The sequence below is a fragment of the Rhipicephalus sanguineus genome, chromosome 6, assembly GCF_013339695.2.
Source record: "Rhipicephalus sanguineus isolate Rsan-2018 chromosome 6, BIME_Rsan_1.4, whole genome shotgun sequence".
NCBI classification, from domain to species: Eukaryota; Metazoa; Arthropoda; class Arachnida; order Ixodida; family Ixodidae; genus Rhipicephalus; species Rhipicephalus sanguineus.
Genome location: NC_051181.1, coordinates 136,367,970 through 136,387,895, shown reverse-complemented (window position 1 = coordinate 136,387,895; position 19,926 = coordinate 136,367,970). Strand labels below are relative to the sequence as shown.

The 19,926-nt window shown below is 46.0% G+C and overlaps 2 protein-coding genes across 4 annotated transcripts in view; one reads left to right on the top strand and one right to left on the bottom strand.

Moving 5' to 3' along the window:
• The window catches only part of LOC119396502 (homeobox protein slou-like), a 346,344-nt gene that overhangs the window by 23,255 nt on the left and 303,163 nt on the right, over positions 1-19,926 (bottom strand). For 2 of the 3 annotated variants that reach the window (XM_049417130.1, XM_049417128.1), the window contains one exon: positions 10,974-10,986. The exons of the other annotated variant lie outside the window; for it this stretch is intronic. The gene's annotated coding sequence lies outside the window, so the exon portion shown is untranslated. Of the gene's footprint in view, positions 1-10,973; positions 10,987-19,926 lie in introns of those variants that run through there. 3 annotated transcript variants of the gene reach the window in all.
• LOC119397581 (glutamate receptor ionotropic, kainate 3-like) overlaps positions 1-19,926 on the top strand; it is a 251,719-nt gene that overhangs the window by 131,613 nt on the left and 100,180 nt on the right. Inside the window, exon 2 of the mRNA XM_037665006.2 lies at positions 16,459-16,614. Within this exon, the coding sequence (XP_037520934.1) occupies positions 16,459-16,614 (156 nt within the window). The remainder of the gene's footprint in view (positions 1-16,458; positions 16,615-19,926) is intronic.

Genomic DNA, 19,926 nt, shown 5'->3' with positions numbered 1-19,926 from the left:
AAAGCAATGGTTTTCTAAACAATGAAAATTCACAGCGTACATGTAAAATTAAAGTGAGCTGCAAGTCGTCATAACTCATCGAACCTTTAGTATAAACGCGCCCGATCTCACGTCGGTGATGATGTACTGGGAAGAATTCACGGAAGATTCACGGTTTACCGATGAACCTCCGCAGCTTCGCCCACTCATCATCATTCACTCCGTGGATATGCTGTGATTTTTTCAAATGTAAAAACGTGAGGAGATTGGCGGTGTTACAGTCAGCTATACAAACATCATAAAATTGATATTATGAAATAACAAACAGGAAGAAAAAGCGAAAGAAAGGAAACCAACCAAAGCACCGTTTACACATACGATCACCAATGTATAAAGTACATCTGTGGACAGAGTCCTAAATATTTAAAACTGGACATTGAGATTACCCATATTACCACGTAATATACATAGAGCGATACTGTTCTTGACAAGTGACGTCACTCGGGACGGTGTAACCACGTGGAGGTGTAAGAACTCGCGTTCACAATTGTGCTTTATGTGTGTTTTTTTTTTTCACTGCGCCTCATCTTAGTGTGACCGACGTGGACGGGTAGGGAACGAGTTACTTTGTGTGGACCGTGGCAGAACATATTAGTTATTAAATAATCTGACTGAATGAAGTGATAGAGTGACATCAGTAAATCTTGTATTGAGTGACCTTCGGTAGTTAGGTGTGCTGCCTCGAATCAATCGCTTCTGAACGATGCGGCAGAGCTTTAGAAGCAATAACGAAGCAAGTATTGGTGCAATCTTTCATACACAGAGAGGCTGTAGCAAAAGTTATTGAATTCGCGCGTGCAGACGTGCTCACAGTGTTTGCATGCCGCGACTAATTTTCTGATGCGTCTCTTGCAGTGATTACGGGGGTTAATGCCAGAGAAAATGGCAGTATCTGAACATTTCAGTTACACCGCAATGGCGATGGCAGAAGGCAATAGAAGAGAGCGAATGGGAATGCTAAGAAAAATCTGTCATAAGTACAGAAATACTCTCGTAGGAGTAGACAGCCTCGCAAGTTCAAAATCTAAATTTCAGGAAAAACAACTGTAAGTGCGAAAAATGTGAGTTTGGGTCGTAACCTTACGAAACACGCAAAGCCAACGAGGAACATATAATGGATGTATGGAACAGTGCTTTCGAAGTCTGCCACGAACAGCAAGGAATTCACTTTACGCTATGGTCATTTATTACATCCTTCTGAAGTCGAGTCGAGACGATGAAAGCCATCAATCGTGATGTTCAACTCTTTCCTGAAATATCCGGCGCTCTGAGCCATTCGCCTTCGCTTCGGCGGCCAACTTCGTTCAAGGCCGATGCGCGAAGCGTGATTGATTGAAAGCTAGCAACCTGAACGCTTGAAGGTACTGCGCGCCCCCTGTTGCCCCCCTCGAAACTTGAAGAAATTAATTGGAAACTTGATGCCGGATGCTAGGTCGACTGTTTTTCTTTGTAATTGCAGACGTTGCCGTTTCCGCAGCATTGCTCTGCACCGCCGACCCACAGTAACCAACAAGCCTGATTTTATTAAAGATGTTTCTCTCTCTCTCTGCAACGCCGCAGTCACTGAAAAACGCAGCAACGAGGTAATCTAGAAAATAATAAGAGGCGGAAATGGTGTTAGTTTCAGAAGTTTGTGAAATTAGTTACCATTTTTTTATTTCTATTATATTTCTTAATTCGAAGGAAATGTAAAAGAGGGCAGCTCTACTTCGGGTTCTTAGCAGAATGATCACTATAGTGTTAGAGCGAAGAATATAAATATGAAGGCAAGAGAGAAACGGTGCCTTATGAAACGCAGACGCTGCAGTCTCTGGTTTCCTTCTGATAAGAACAAAAAATTAATGTTATGTCCGTTGCGTTCTTCCATTGCGCTTACTGCGTCAGCCACTCGCGCGCTTCAATTCGTTGAAGAAAAACAAGTACAGAGAAGACGAAGAAGAACAAATGGGACGATGCTGTGTTCCTGCGCGCGCTGGTGGTCTGGCAACGTGGAGAACCGCACAAAAATAAGAGCGGTCAGGAAACGGAAGACCTCTGCTTTGGGCTCGTCTATCAAGTTTTTGCTCGTGAGCCGGCGATAAATAGAAATAAATCCGCGGCGCGGCAGCGTGCCTGGAGGAAACAATAGACGAGGTCGAGCCCCGGAATCAGAGATGTGGCGTATACACCCGTAACACAAATCACATTTCTTCAGGCACCAGTGGTAAGAGAAGAAGGGGGGGGTGGGGAGGTGTTGCTAGCCTGAGCGCTGCCGGAGAGTAAAGACGCTAGAAAGAGAAAGACTGAGAGAGAGAGAAAGCTGCAAGGAGAAAGAGAGAGAGAGAAAATATACACGCGCTAGTATGAAACCTTTGCAGCCCACGCAGGCGTTGCGAAAGGGAAGTGGGCGGTGATCGTGGTGTTGAAGAAAATAAGTTTTCGTATTCCCCGCGTCTTACGAGGTAGGACAAACACAAAAAGCGTATTGGCAGTATGATGGAAACGGTGATGGAAAAGTTCATGCTCCACGTTGCAGCGTATGTACACGTCTACGTGTTCTATAACGTCGGGCTGCCATTGAGAAGACTGAGTAAATAGAAAGGAGAGATCGGAATGCAAGGACAGGATGATGAACGGTGATGCCCGCTCGGGCGTCGGGCAGGTCGATGCGAGAGTTTGCAGATCTGCACGCAGATACCTCTTGTCATCTGCGGTGGAGTTTGCTCTATGCTAGCACGACCACTGTTGGCCTGCGAAGATTGCTTTTCCGCGTGGGTAACGGCTGCCAGATATACAACCCGGCTCATTTCGAAACAATCCAGCTGGATGTCCCCACGTGTCTATGGCGTTGGGCTGCTAACAACGGGGGTGCGGATTTAGCATCCGACTGCGGAGGCTGCATTTCGTTGGGGGCGTAATGAAGAAACACCCGTGAACGTGGATATATGTGCACAATAAATAACTCCAAGTGGACAAAATTAATCTGGAGTCCACCCACTATGACGTGTCTCCTACATCTGAAAAAACAGCCCTCTGACTCTTTTCTGTGAGTCCCGCCTTGCCACGTAAATGACTCTCTTTAGAGAGTCATTACGTGGCAAGGCGGGACTCACAGAATGACTCTCTTTAGAGAGTCACATGGACTCCCTTTGGATATCGTTATACTCTCGTAGAAGAGTCGTGGGACCCAAAAGGGAGTTATTGGAACTCTTTAAAGAGAGTCATATACGTGGCAAATCAGGACTCACCGAAAGGAGTAACACATACTCTTCACCTTCTTCGAGTGTACGTGAAGGTTCATGATTATGAAACGGCGCAATGAAAAGAAACGAAACGAAGATGATGAAGAAGACACGAAGACAAGCGTAGCCGCTTGTATTCGTATCTTCTTCATCGTCAGTGTTTAGTGTCTTTTCGTTGCGCCGTTTTATAATCATGAACCCTTACCAACTCGCCCAACTATCAGTGCTACACTACGTGAAGAGTCATGCGTATTGTTATACGAGGTATGAGCTACTTCGCACAACGGAAACCATTCAAGTGTCATTGAGCATGTTTAAATCCAAACAAGGCACAAGTTCAGGAGAAGATGGAGCCTCGAAGAGATGAAAAATATTTGAATCCTTGAACAAGGACTAAAAATCCTTGTTCAAGGATTTTTAATCTCATTGAGACTGTGTGTGACGCCACAACGCGTACTGCGTTTGCGTAGTATTTCTTATAACGATATGATCTGAACGCACCGAGAGAGGAAGCTAGGCATTTCCTGAAACTCAAAGTATTGAAAGCTGTGAAATTCACTCAACGTCTTTCTGCCAAGGAAGCCTGTGTTTCGTCGTGACTTCGGCTTACTGAGTTGCAGAGGGCCAACGTTCCAGTCTTCTGGAAAAGAGTGAGACAAAACCCAATTAATGTGAATCGTTCATTTGCTACGCTACTATAACAGTATTCGAAACTTTCAAAAGTGTTCAGTACGTTCAATCTACAACATCAAAAAAGAGAGTACCTGCTACTATTTTGGCTAAGTCCTGACTCGTCACATATACTTTTTCCTTTAAATATACACGTAAACTCTACTAGGAGAGTATCACTTCCCAAGACTTCCGATGAACGCACAGTGATCACCAGAGAGTTAACGTTTATATAACTCCCTTTAAAGGGAGTTATAATGTGGCAAGTCAGTACTCACTAAAAAGAGTAAAATGACTTTTTGACTCTCTTTTTTTCTGTCAGAGTGCAAGTTATTCTTCGTTTGTGTCACGTTTTATTTTTTATACAACGAATATTGTCAAAAGACATACTGTAATGTTCTAAGGCTCCATTGCGTGGACTTTTTCAAAGTTCCCAATACCCATAACAAGCCACGCATTTTTATGGAACGTGCCCAAAGTACCCTATGTCTCATTGCACTACCTCAAACGGTTGTTTTCATGAGCGTTAATCAACATGAAATCGAACACACTAGCTGCAGCTTCTTGCCTTGCAAGAGCAGCATCGCGTAAATGCAAATAACATGCCAAGCTAATATCGCTCGCATCAGGCATCACATGTCCAACTAATATCGCAATTCGGTTTACCCCGTCTCTGCTTCACTTGCTCGCTTGCTCGCTGCGAAGGAAGCTCGTTCCCACTCGATCAGATCGATACGACATATTACACCATTCAGGTACAAATATATGCATTGTACTCGCGCACATCTGCCAAGACAGAGGCAAACCAGGCCGCAGTTGGTACATCGATCCTTCATTGCAAGGTTATCACGAATAAAGCTGCCGTTTAAAACCTAATAATTGCATGGGTTTAGCGTCCCAAGACCGCAATATGATTCTGAGGGACGCCGTAGTGGAGGGCTCCGGAAATTTCGACCATCTAGGGTTCTTTAACGCGCATCTAAATCTAAGCACACGGGCCTCAAACATTTTCAGGCAATAAACTCCTTTAGTGAGGCCATTTGATGATTACTTGGAAAATGGTTGTAAGGCCCCTATAATGACCAGCGGTTGTCTTGCCTTCTCACTACATATCCTGCCCATGCCCATTTCCTCTTCTTGATTCCGACTAAGATGCCCTTAACACGCGTTTGAACGCAGGAATATACGCGTGAATATAGTGTAGAGTAATATACATGCGGTTGACTTTCGCTGTTCCTCGTATATCAACACCTGATTGCTTCATACTGTTGACTATAAAGATCGCATTGACTAAAATAAGGCGTACGAAAGTGAGAGAGTACGATTTTCTTATGGTGCATACGAAAACGAAACAACATCGCAGAAGATAATGGAATAGCTAGTAGTCATACATAGAGTTTCGGACATTACAAGAAAATAAGTTGGCGGAAATGCTAGCTTTTTTTTACTTGCTGATACATCCGACGTCTTCAGTTCGCCGAAGGGTTTTTGATCTAGCCGGCTCAGCTCTTTCTTTTCCGTTAATTACGCCTTCTTCGGTGCATTTCTATGTCAATCTGTGTGCTTTAGTTTCTACAGCTTTTTTTTTTTCTTGGTAAAGCAGTTCTTTTAGGCAGAACAGTTTTGCATACGCAAGTAGCCAAGCTATAGCGCCTAGAGAGGGTGAATAGAAAGCAAATTTGTTTAGGCTGACCGATAAAGTTTTCTCCACGAAGATGTAAATCAAAGAAGTCGTAGGAGAAGAAATGCAATTAGGGAACGAAGTTTGTTGCCTTCAGTAGGTGCGGAGCTCTTGCATAGTTAAGCAGAATTCTTTCCTTTTCTTCGAGAATAGACCCGCTGTAGGAAAGATGTGGGATGGGGAATAGTACGGTGGTGGAAGGGGAGGGAATGTGGCAGCGATGAAAGGTGACGGAAAGTTCTGAGGAGAACTTCGCACTATTCTGTCTCGCATCGATCGCTGCTACTCGAAGCAATAAAAGAAAAAAAATCCCACTGCTAAGGAGACGTTTGAGCGCAGGTTTTCTAAAGAGATCGACCATCTTAGTGTGATGGAGTAAACAAAACTCAACTGCAATAAAGGATACGAAGCGCCTATTCTGTGAACAGTGATAAGCTTTCATAGACGCGAAATTGTGCAGTTCTCCAACGCTGTCTCGCGTTCAAGTATGATAACGTATGTACCACGACGAAACGCTTTCAACTTTTGCGAAAAATATTGCTACAGTCGAAACGGAACACGTATATGGTAGTGTTATGAAGCACGGCGCCTAGCGGCGTCGCTGTGTCGTTTATTTCTTGCTATCGTTTTTGCGGCAATTCTGTCCGACGGAGTGTTTAGATCGAATCGGTACAAACGAATGTTAAGGTGATATCACTAAGGAGATACACTTCGCAATGTTTGCACCACTACAGGTTATTTATGCACCATGGTTGGCTCGCGATAATCGGGGGCGTTAAATGAAACTGCAACTGCATACAGATGTTTATTTCTAGGCAAACAGAGATACAGATTTAAACAGATATTTAATTCTATATCAATCAAAATACTTGGTTTCTTGTTGTGACCATATAGCAGTTTCAAGACACGACAAACCGCTAGCTACGACCCGCGCTGGTCGAACCATTGGCTCAGAATATAGCAGTAGTGAGGGGATGATGTTCCACGAAATGTTTTCCCAAGCTTGTGCAGTGTTCGCAGATTTATAAAGCAGGAGAGTCACACAGTCGTTCATTCACGTGGACAATGTCGAACGTTAACTTTTGAAAGTGAATATGTGTGCGTAATTTAGGATTAGCCGTAGATGGCGCCTACAATGCCAGCGCTCCAGAAAACACGGCTCCTACGAAACAGATGGCCCTCTAGGGTGGTCACGTGATCAGCGCTCGAAGGTTCTTTACAAGATGGAGGTGACAAAATTGTCGGTTTGCTAACAGAGCTCGTCGAAGCTTGCACGGGCAGACCCGGTTGACGTGGGTAAGAGGCCATTGTGTGCAGTCCAGAAGAGGGAGACGAATACAGCTGGCCAGGAGCCGGATACAGCTGGCCAGGGGCCGGATACAACCGGCACGGATGGTCCCTGGGTTGTGAAGTCAGGCAGGGGCTCGCAGGTGTCGGTGGGCAGCATGGAGGTCGATGACACGGCATGAGTGGCGGAGAAACGTGCGAGCAACGGCAAGCTGGGGGCCTCCGGACACGCTTTTGGCAGGGACACGGGAAAAGGCACATAAGGCAACACTGGGCCAACATCTCCGTGAGCGTGGGCACAGCAAACGAAGTACAAGCTACGTCAAGTAATAGCCCGCTAACTCGCTTCAATAAGAGGTGACGCTCACGCCGGATGTAATCGTGCGAGTTGCGTAGCGCAGCCAGTCTTGAAGTTCCAGGATACGGCGCCTCTCCTGTTATGCGTACAACGTGGAACATCAAACATTATAGCAGCGTAGAGACTCGGTTCCAGGTAACTGCTACTAAAGAAACTTCGAAAGGTGGACGCACTTTAACGAAGGAGGCATTGACGCTTGAAGCGCAACAGAAGTTCAAGCGATCACCGAAGAGCGTCGTGGTGCAGTACGTGCGCAGCCCCTGTAAGCTACTCAACGTGAATAGCAAAATCTGCCTGTTTATCACAACGCACCTTAATTTATACCAACTCAACTAGCAAGACCCACTATGGGGGCAGATAAATAATATGATGAGACAGAACAAATAAATGTACAATATAGTTCAAAGAGAGGGATACAAACGAAACTTTGAGGACACTAAGATGTACACGGCAATATAGCTATTCTTTTTAGTATGTTATATCTGCAAAAGCAATTCCTTTTCACTTCTTCGTCATCATCCATCGATTTCATGAAGATTTCACGCGTGAACACCTGTAGTGACTGATCATATTGCAACTGAATTAACATGACTATGCGACGCTTCCTAAGCAATATATTACTTGTCTCTTTTTTTGTTCTTCTTTATCAATCAGACGCACCAAGTGGACAAAGGTGATGGTAAAGTAACGCTACCGTTCTTTATCGTAACAGTAAACCTCTATTACAGCAGAGATGTTGAGGTCGAGGTTTTCTGTATGTCGTAGAAAGAAAACTATCATCATCACGAACCGGCACGCGCTCTCTTCGTCCTCTTCTTCCGCTTCTGCTTCGCTCCCAGAACACGTGCGCCGATTTCTCCGGCGTGGCCTGTAATAACTCTCACGGTTCTTGGATGTGGGCGCGATAAGACAAGGACGAAGGGAAGAAGACACAAACACTGGCGCTACTGACAACAAAAAGCGTTTATTTTCAATCACCAAGCCTACTTATATACCTATTTTTGCACACGACATTCACGTGACCTCTAGCATATAACATGAAAGACCAGCAATACAATCAACAACATGACAGGGTTGAAAACCTCCTATGACGAAATTGACCGCTTCTGCATCACCGCTTCTGCATCTTCCCTTCGTCCTTGTCTTATCGCGCCCACATCCAAGAACCATGACAGACCAACAAGCCCGCATCGCTACCCTCGTCAGTTGCAATAACTCTGATGGGTGGAGAACAAGTACAGAGACAGAGAAAGCAAGAGAGAGAGAGAGAGTGAGCGCGAAAAAAAGAGATAGAAATAAAGAGAAAGAGAGAAAGTGAAATAACCAGGGACAAAAAGAGAGCACGCATAGCTATGTATAGTATAGTATAGTATAGTATAGTATAGTATAGTATAGTATAGTATAGTATAGTATAGTATAGTATAGTATAGTATAGTATAGTATAGTATAGTATAGTATAGTATAGTATAGTATAGTATAGTATGGTATGGTATGGTATGGTATGGTATAGTATAGTGTAGTATAGTATAGTATAGTATAGCAAGGGGCTGGGAAAGATAGAGGTGAGAGGATAAAAGCCTAGCCAAGCCAATAGCTAGGTGCCCACCACCTATGCTATGACCCAGCCTTGCGCAACTCAGTGCAAGCTGCGCTTATTTTTACTTTACCGTATGACTTCTTTTACCAAGAGTGAGAACTGTCTAATGTAGCTCAGACAATTGAGGAAGATACGCATGATATATAAATAATCGGGGCAGCGTGCGTATTAATCTTGATATTGTTATCACGGCATTCCAAAATAGCGGCGTGCGCTTCTTCCAAAGCATCGTTCTTTCAAACTTGTCACCGCCTTTGAGCCGGAGATATTTTGCCGAAATAAAACGAGGCAAGGTTAAAAGAAAAGAAGCTTCTATTGGGGCCTTCGCTAAGCGAAGGGATAGCTCGAGGAAAAATGATGATGCGTCCAAACTTTATAGCGGGTGTTGAATTTGAAACAAGTGTGAGCTCCACCTTCCTCCTTAACATGCGAAGCGAAGCGTACGCGGCGGATATTTTCGATTGAGAAGCAGCGATCCCAGTTGGGGGTTAACGTGTCAGAATGGGGCGTATAGCAGCGTAAGCGCTAAGGAAACAAAGTAATAAAGTAATGACAGAATTAACGTGAATAGTCGAAGCCTTGGAATTTCTATGTTTTCGAATGGTATCGCTAGGCGCACAGGGGCAGAAGCTTATACGCAGGCCATATAAAGTATATGTCCAGGCACGACTCAGGGTTTCGTCCGGTGTCTGCTGAAGAAGGCTCAGCGGTGAACTTTAAAGTTTCGTTCGCGCCATATCCGCGGGAGCGATTTTGAACGTGTCACATGTGGACAGCCAGCACAAACAAGATCAAAGATTAAAGAGAAAAAAGAAAACGAAGTGAAACTTTGGGCTTGGAAGGACGAAAGGAGGTTGAGCGCGATCGTCGCCAGCTTGATGCCTTAATGCCATCGCCTGTTGGTCCTTTGTTTACATTTTTTCTTAAGAGTGCTTTCATTAGTGGCTCGTTGCATGGTGGCGGCACGCTCTGAAATTTGAGTGCCGGCGAGCCGTCCGCCTTACGTAAAAGCGAGTAGCCTGTTTTACCGTGCCTCCTTTGTGATTTTATCCGTGCGCCCATGAATTTGTTTTTAACGATACCGCATTTCCCTTCGGGCCTTCTGAAGCGTTTGTTTACGGTTGCTCGCCGCACGCCAGAAACCAATTATTTTGATGAACACTAATGCGGCAAACACGCCGATCGCCCTTCTGATGCCCACTAAAGGCGGCTATCAAAAAGGCTGAGTTCCAGCTCATTTTGTTTCCTAGAAGCGTTGCATGTTTCGACCGGGTAACGAGCGGATTACATGCAAGCGGGTAATGTAGTTTTGAAGGTACAAGAACATGTTGTTAGCAATTTGCATGCACAGACGCCTCTGAAAGTTGTACAAGAATCTCGGCATATTGTGTCAAGTCATTAAAATAAATATGTTCTCCAGAAGTGTCTAAAAATAAAATTAAAAATTAAAACGCTACACGTGTTTGACTATGCGGTGCAGCGGTTACCATAAGAATGAAATTCGAGACGTCTCTTCGAGACGCCAATACGCAGCAAATTTCGGAATTTAGTGAAAGTGAAGCCTTCTCTACGGGAACGTTCTCCTGTGCAGTCTTGGGTGATATACATAACTGGGATTCGAAAATTTGCGAGCGCCTTCTCTGTCGGCTTTAGTGCAGGTCTCCATCGTGCACGACAGCGACGGAACCTTTAATGATCTTGCCTCGGATTGCGAATAGGGCCTTAAAAAAGAAGTTTCGGTAATGCAGTTCCTCAGATATTTCTGTGAGCGATGTGTCAAACATTGCAGACTTACAGTTGTTATGGCTACGGGTAAAGTAAAAACAATTCGGCTAGTATCTGTAAAGCGACCGTATCATTTCCTTTCTAAAGAGAAATTCATTTAATCTTCACCTCTAACGTCTTACTCTCTTGAATCTACGTCATAAAAATCTGTAACTTCCTTCAGTGTCTTCTAAAGTTCGAACGAGCGAGTGTGTGGTACACTAAGCATCCCCAGCGACGTTATCGCTGTAATCGAGCTTCCGCAGTTTATCAGGTCATAAAATTTTTATCGCCATGATCGACTTTCTGGCTCTTCATATCTCTCAATCTTCTCTTCATGTAGCCAGTTTCTTTGAACGTCCGCTGTATGCTGGTTGAGAAGTGACAGGCTCTAGATCAGGAGACATACTTGAGCCTCGCTTATTGCGTGCCCGAAGTCTGCAAGCAATAACCTAGCTTTGTTACATTCTTGCGAAACAGTTCATCGTAATGGTCGAACAATAATTTGCATACCTTCTTACGTACTTCGCACAAGTTAGATCGCCTATCAGTCTGTATGAAATATTGCTTCAGAGTAGCTTATTCTTCTTGTGCTCGGCTGCTGACCCGAAGGTCACGCGTTCGAGCCCGGTCGTGCCGGTTGCATATTGATGGAGAGGAAATGATAAGGGCCAGTGCACTGTGCGATGTCAATTCACGTTAAAGAAGACCCCGTTGTCGAAATTTCCAGAGCCCTCCCCCACAGCGAGCTCGTAATCATATTGTTGTTTTGGCACGTAACACTCTGGATATTCTTCTTTCTTGCGAACATAAATAGGGTTCTGATAATACCAGTCGCAATAAACAGGGTCCGTATTTCCTTTAACGTTGTCGTAAGTGTATTTACTAAGCTTTTGTACACAATTCAGAGAAATATAACTATATTTATAACATTGTTCTTGCCAAAGCATTTCTGCCGTTCTTTAGTCTCGCTGGAAACACAGTTTACGTTTCCTTGCAAATAGGACATACAATGCTCTAACAATTTAAAACTGTACACAATTCCGCGCCGGAATCAGATCGACGAAGATGCCAAACCAAAGCGTGCTCAGTTACACATTGTATCCCGCTTCTGGTTTATTAGCGCTTCCCGCTGCGCAAAACAGCTCGATCGTTTTCCACCGCTCGGTTGCGTCTCTGCAGTGATGTTGATATTAGGGCCGGTAATGAAGCCATTAGCGCCTCACGCCAACGTGCTTTGGGTGCGACTTTCTATAGAGCGGTGCGTTGGGGCGTGTGACAAGCTAGACGCTGGTCGCTTGGTCGGCCGGGTTAGCGGGCCGCGTACAGCGATACATCGACCAAAGCGAAACTACAGAAATCGGTGCCCTTTTTCGGCGGAAGCGGAAAGGACGAGTTACGAACCGGACGTAGCCGGTCGGAAGGGCTCGCTCCGACGTGTTTAGCATTAGTGGAAGAGAGGCAACATACATACATACATACATACATACATACATACATACATACATACATACATACATACATACATACATACATACATACATACATACATACATACATACATACATACATACATACATACATACATACATAGTTTGGCTGCTCGTGCGAGCGCGCATCGCCCCCACTTGCTTGCTTTTCCCCTCGAAGCTGGCATTTTTGAAGCTGATGTCACCGCAGGGCAAAACGAGGGCGAGGGTGAAAGCAAGTGGAGGTGATGCGCGCTCGCAGGAACAGCCATACTCTCTCCCGATAACTCGAAAATGTGCCACAATCAGCGCCACTGTAATACCTTGCAGAGCGCTTGGCTACGCGCTCGCGTGATGTAGCTCATACTGAGCGCGATAGTGCATAATACATACATACATACATACACACATACATACATACATACATACATACATACATACATACATACATACATACATACATACATACATACATACATACATACATACATACATACATACATACATACATACGTACGTACGTACATACATACGTACATACATACATACATACATACATACATACATACATACATACATACATACATACATACATACATACATACATACAAGAAATGAGGAAGACGAGGCTATGCATGCATATATGGCACTCGACAGGCCAGTCCTGAAATATAACAAAAACTGCCTTCACTGCACTGTGGGCGATGGGCATTACAGTAGTGTCTGCACAGACAGTGGAAGATCGTTCAGGAGAAAGCCTATTTGATATTAATTGTTCTCGTAATTCAAATCGAGGACTGTGGCTCCATGATTGTGCGGGACTTTGTTTTTGTAGTAACGTCGCTCTATACTTTTGGAATCCCTGAGGTTGTCTTATTTTGTTAGAAATATTTTCCTAATGTTTCTAATGTAGGTAAAGGAGCCGCCGTCGCTATCAAAGGTTGAATGAATATATATATTTTTTTGGTTTTACATCCATCTATCTATTTTCGTTACGTTCCTATTGAAAAATATGAAGCGGAGCGTTTCATGAAACAAGGACAAATTTGCATAGTTTACGATTTGGCGTTCAGCTGATGAAACTTGCGCAAGTCGTGCGTAATACAGACAGAGCGAGAGAAGTAGGGAGTGAGGTATAGATTCGAGGAAATCGGCAAGCAAAATAGCGCACAGCTAACCGACCAGAAAGCAGGGCAATAAAGCAAGGCGAAAGTCAGAAAGAAGAAGAAGGCAAAACAGAAAAAAAAAGAATATCGCTGAGAGAAAGTACGGCGAGAGAGACAGGGAAGAGACGTAAATGCGCGATCGGTGGCATTTACCCGATGCCTGCGCATATTGAAAGGCGCGCAAATAACAAAAAAGATGGCGATGAGGCTAAAAAAATGAAAAGGAGAACAAGCGAAAAAGCGTTGCCATACAAAGAGTGAGTAAGGGAGGACGGGCGGTTCCTCCGGATGTGCCGTCGGTATCAGCGCCTCGCACGGCCAGCCGCCGAAGTTCGGTCAACGGTGCCGCACAACGGCATTACGTCTGCTTGTTTGCCCGGCCAGGCGAGCCGCGCCGGCGTGCCTCATGGAGCGCGCAAATGTACCGACGACTGCGATGTCGACGACGGTGGGAGCCTCTCTCCCGACGGCAGAGCAAACATCGGAAAATCGAACCCTCGTTTTGCCCTCCTTTTTTTCGTGCTTCTTCTTCTCTCTCTCTAAGGATGTCCCACGCAGTCGCCGTCTATTATTCCCCGTGCGTTGGCCTGCCGACGTCCCTGCCCTATGGTTCTTCCGTCTCGTGCGTTTCTCGTAGTCGGGAAGGCAAACTTTGTTCTATGTACACTTCATAGTCCTAACTGCTTGTTTATTCATGTATTTATTTTTAATGTCGAGCTTTCTAATCCAATACACTGGGATTACAGAATCAATTTATCGGTTCAACTACAAAAATTTATACTTAGGGCTAAAATAGGGGACGAAAGAAACACTACAGGAGTAAAGCAGTACCCCAAAACTAGCGTAAATACTGTCACGAAGACGAAACTATTAACTACGAGATTAATTATGTCAGAAGGAATGATCCTCGGGAAGCGGCTAAATTAAAGTGTCATGAACAACCCCTAGGGCTTGGTGAAAAAGCGCATTCTACGGAAAGCAGACACTGCTTTGAATAGCTCAGCCGAATCTTGTAGTCGTGCGTGTTAAAGAGAGCTTAGAAGCTGAGCTCGAAGTTGCCGTTTTCCCAGGCACCGTCCCTTCAGAGGCCTGTGCTCACTGCTGCTGGCGCCCGATGTTAGGCGTCAGAGAAATGACAGCATGCTATTGGCCAACAGCCGTCATAAATCATCAGCGGTGTTTGCATCAGAAGCGCTTATTGACGATAGGTGCCGCCACCTGCCGGCGCTGCGCTCAATAGTGTGCTAAGATTACATGGTAGCCACACTAGCGCGCACAGGAATTCCAACGAGAGAGAGCGGTCGCGTTTCATCACGCGTGATCAAGGTCATGACGCGCGCTGACGTAACTTCCTACCCCTTGCCATCCCTCCCTGTGTAGTTTCCAGCGTGCTCGTCGGGACGAGAGAAGAGAGAAAGCGCTTAAAGCGTTCGACAAATCCCTGTAACTCCGATCGTTCTTGACGTATTCGAGAAATTGTTTGCGCAATCGATTCATGTGGTAATAAACTTCGATACTGAGGCCATTCGATGATTACCTGGAAAAGTGGTTCAGGTCCCTTTTCAGTGAGAATTGGCAGTCCAGTGAACGCGTAAAAAACTGGCACGTGTTGGCTAGTACAAGGTGATTTGGCTAACTCTTCGCTAATATCGGCTAGTTCGGGGCAATGCTGGCTAGGCGCTCTGATATATACGGTGCTATAACGTAATGCGTGTACGTCCGTTCCTCTGCCTCACTGAAACGCTTCAAACACAGCGACAGTTTCCTTCAGCAAAATGCAGCTCAATCTCTTTACAGAAGAGTATTTACAGAAGGCCACCTGAATTTGTACCAGCATAGTCGGTGTCCAACATGGTTGTCATAAAGCCACGTTTCTGGGAATGTGCGGTAAAAATTTGAAACACTTTTTTGTCGTCTACAGCGGTACAGAGTCTCCTTGGGGGCTTGTCTATTTTTTACCCGTTGGGGCTGCCATTGCTTCCCTGCCTTCTCATGCACCGATGCTTCAAGTACCTTTTCTAAGTTCTTAGACCCTTTCTGCTCTGAGCCTAGCATTATTACTGTTGTGACTGCTTATACAGCGAAATAAAAAAAACGGAGGTATTTGTGTGTGGTAGGGTTCGAAAGAGAAGAAGTGTGATGAAGCGCGAGAATGCTTCAGCGAAAAAAGAAATCGTGGAAAGAAGATCGCGTATAAAAGGAGTTATTACCGTTCCAACGCATCACGCCGTTAAGAGCCCGCAGGCATTTCCCTCAGAGTCGAACCGCCTCTTGAGGCCCACACACTTTGTGCGAACTCGAGTGCTTCGAGCTTTTATTGCCGCCGCTGTATGTTGTCGACGGTGGTGTTGCGGTGGGATTAGAATTTCATCAGCTTCGGTCATTACATCACACGCAGATGCACTCACACGTGGATTGCTTATCCAAACAAGGCAAAGAAGTTCAAGGGAAGCGACGAGAAATCAGTTGATGCCTTTACGAAGACGAGTTCACTTGTCGTAACATTTGCTCCAGCGACATTCCACATAGATGACAGGCAAAAACTCACAGGATCTCTAATGCATTCGCCTAAGACAACTGGAAGGTGAAAGCCATCTTCTTCTTTTTCTCCTTAGTCGATGTAGTGGTCCTCCCCGCCCCCCTAAGAAAGCTTTCTGGACCTAACGAGGTTCGGTGCTGTCTTCAGCATCGGGAGCATTGCAAGCTTTCTGCACCTTGCCTGGTTTTGCACTGCCTCCGTGATCAGCCCGCCTTTGATAAAGCGATGATGTTACGCGATGACGCCGTCATGTGACGTCATGTTATGTGACTTCATGGGGACGTCCCAATGGCGTCAAAAATTTCGGTGATCTGTTCTGTCATAGTGTTGTCTTCACGTGATGATGATTTATTCAATCACTTGGGTTGACGCCGACGCCTCGGGACGCCCACGGTGAATTTTCGCGTTTTATGAGGCATCTAAGGCTTTCTACTTAATAAAGCCAGCACGTATCTATCTATCTATCTATCTATCTATCTATCTATCTATCTATCTATCTATCTATCTATCTATCTATCTATCTATCTATCTATCTATCTATCTATCTATCTATCTATCTATCTATCTATCTATCTATCTATCTATCTATCTATCTATCTATCTATCTATCTATCTATCTATCTATCTAATCTCACGAATTCTATGGTTTCTTTCTGTCGTTTTCGCAGGAGGCCTGTTCGACAATGCGGACGACGAGCAAGAGTTCGCCTTCCGCGTCACCATCGAGCGTATCAACAACGACAACGGCGTGCTGTTGCGCTCGCGGCTGGTGCCGCGCATCGAGCGCCTCGACAAGGACGACAGCTTCAGGGCCACCAAGAAAGGTAGGCAGGCGCACGTGTTTCCTACTCGCGGAATGCGCGTGCCAGCAAACGCAGCCGGAATGTGCTGCCACCGCCACTGCTGACGCATTCCATTAGCGTCGTCAGGTAGTTCGCAGGAATACGATCGCGAAAGCTCCGATTCCTCGGTGCGGCTGAGTGAAATTAACGCCATCTTTGCTTTTTTCTTGTGTCGCGACATGCGAGATTCCAAGCAGCAGACCTGCTTTTTGCTCGCACTGAGTTCGTTTTTCCTACTTATCTGATACCGGAAATGTATTGCGTCTTTCGGAATACCTTTAGTTGCAGTGGCTGCAGAATCCAATGGCCATGGGTCGTAAAGGAGCACAGCCATTGTGCGCTTTTTGGAGGAGCTTTGCGATCGATCATATCAGTATTCTTCTATGGAACTGGAAAGTGCAGCTCGCTGCACTTGTGCGTTCGCTTTCTCGATACACGTGTAAACAGCGTAGAACTCATGGACGTTGTGTCCAGTTGACATTTGATTTCGTAGTATAATATACAACAAAAAATCTTCTTGTGAGAATGCGTGACTTTCAAGGGAAAGGCGGCAGCGTTGCGTGTGCAACATGGGTGGGATTCTGATATTAGGCGGATGAAATAAAATACAGGCAATAAAATGGATAGCGATATAGTCAGCCGTAGCACGATATGGTGTAACGCAATAGTGATAATTGCAGGGACATGAGAGAAGCCTATGTCCCAATGGGAACACGTGATAGTGTTGGGTACATTGTTACAAGCCATCACGAACAATGTGACACCAACACACGCACTTATATATATACAATTTATGGCAGCTTTTTTTGTAATTGTCTCGCTTCTTTCGCCTTTCACTTGCAGTGCGTTATAGCGACACGCACTCATATAAGTGACCATGAGCCTGCGCCTGCGTCTACACGACCTCTGTCCCTTGATCGCAAGGAGTAGGAACATATCACGCTTTAGTTCGCGTATATTCTCTATTTAAATTGATAGCTAATCATCGATGCATGCATTGTCAAGACACACTAAAGAGACAAACACAAAAAGAAACAATGCAAGCGGGCAATCATTTAGCAGTTCTTGCGCTGTCGCGGCCGGAACATCATGACGCTGGGCGTACATCTCTATGAAAGAAAAAAAAGTCCTTCTGCCATTTTGAACGCCTTTACGTTCACACATGCGAAGTGCCAGAAGAACGCAAGCCCAAGGCAACACCACACCGATACTCATCAACTGGGCTGGCTCTGTATATATATGTCAGACTCGATCACGATCAAGAAAGCATTCCGCGAAACGCCCCCTTTGCTTTCATCGCCGTTTCAGCGTCACTCCTTTCCGGAGCGGCCACTTTAGCGACCAAGGGAAGCGAGATTGCGGAAAGTATAGAGACAAGCCGTATAAGAACTCATCATCTCGAGCACGACGGATCGCGCGGCTTTAGCCCTCGACAACGCTCATAACCTGAACGGCGGGCGGACTCGAGAGGGTTCGTCGTTCAGGAGGCAAGAACGCGCATCCCGCGACCACGATACCACCGCTACACAGGAAAACAAGTAAGCAAAGACACAAAAGGCGCTGCTATACTAGATACACAACGCGCCCTGTAATGTTTACGGCCGTGGCAGTTTCCAGAAGATGACCGTGCCGGGCTCTGTGTGCGGATATGACGCTCGGGTCTCTTTTTTCCTGTGGAAAAGCCGCGAGTTGCGGCGGAGGGGTTGATGTGGGGGGTGGTTGTTTGGTGTCTATACTGAACCTCCGAGCTTCCCGTCATTTCGCTTATGACGCGGATCTTTGGGGAGCGACGTCGTCGCCGACTCGCCCGGCTGCGCGCTCGTAAAGCAGCTGCACGCGCCTCCGAAGACGACGACGAAAGGCGGGGGATGCTAAATAAAATATAAGACGTCTTTGAATGGGAGGCAAGGCTGCGGCGACGTCCGCATTGGACGCTGGGGAGGTTCGCGAGAAAGCGAGCGGACGCGCCTTGAAAGTCACCGCAAAGCAGGGCATTTTGAGAACGACGACCGAGTTCTAAATCGTCTACTTCGCTCACTCGTGGAGGGCAGAGCAATGAGTCCACGCTGAATACTCAGGCTGTGCGGCTGTTTCGCGTCTTCACGGCTGAGGGTCAGACGGATGCTGCATGCTCGGCGGCTTGTGGACTCTGATGCGAAATGCGTCCCGCTGTCGCTCTCCAGCTCCGGCAATATCGGACGCCTGTGTTCCGAGGAACAGCATAAACTGCTGCGGTCAATAGCACGTTGAAAAAACAGCAAAGGCAAGATATCAGTAACGTAAATTTCAAAGTGATGTAAAAGTCAGACATAACCCGTCTTGATTTGGTATCGATTGACGCCCTGCGGTGCCAGAGCCAATAAAGCTGCTAGCGTTATGACTGCCACATCTGCCGCCTCTATTACACTCAGTCTCTTCAACTTGGGCATTCTTTTTTTTCGTTTTTTTTTTCCTTTAAAACTCTCTACGGTATCAATGGTGAGGCGTTATTTAGGGGTAGAACGTGGCGATATGCTATAACATAAGGACCAGCGCCGCGTGTTCAAAAAAATTTTTAGGAGGCATGAGTCGGTGTATTTTAAGGACGATCGCGGCTTCCCTCGCGCGAAAGGCCCGTGGGGGTCCCGAAGGAGTGGAGGGGGGGACTGGAGGGGGGGGGGGGAGGGGGGGACCGGAGGGGGAGGGGTGGAGGTGCGTAGTGTTGTGGATCTGCGTGGCTCCGGCGGGAACTGCTGCGTACCTTGAGAGCCGGGCGCGGTCGCGCGAACCCTATCTTGAGAGTGATCAGCAGATGGCTCATACCTTTGTAGGAGCCGTGTTCTCACCACTCATTTTGCGCTGAAGCAAAAGACAGAAAGACATGTCGCTTCGCTCACTGCAGTGGCCACGTTTCTGCAGTGATCACTGCAGCGGTCACTGCAGTAACTGCAGCGTCACTGCAGCGGTTACTGCAGTGGTCACTGCAGTGGTCACTGCAACGGTCACTGCAGCAGTGACTGAAGCGGTCACTGCAGTGACCGTTGAGTTGCGTGAATTGGGATATCTAAGCAGGTTCTCCTAGCCTTACTTCGTATGACGTTCCAGTTGGTTATCATTGCATTCCCTGCTTCGCCCTTGCGCCGCAACTGTGACCTATCGTTTGACCACTGCACGGAAGAGGCTATACACTAGTACGCAATCCCTCTATTAGTTTAGGGACTCCATAGGCTCACACCACTCTGCATCAATGAAATATAAAGAACGGCTAGAGATAAATGACTCAGTCAACACCAGAAGACTACCACAGAGACAGAA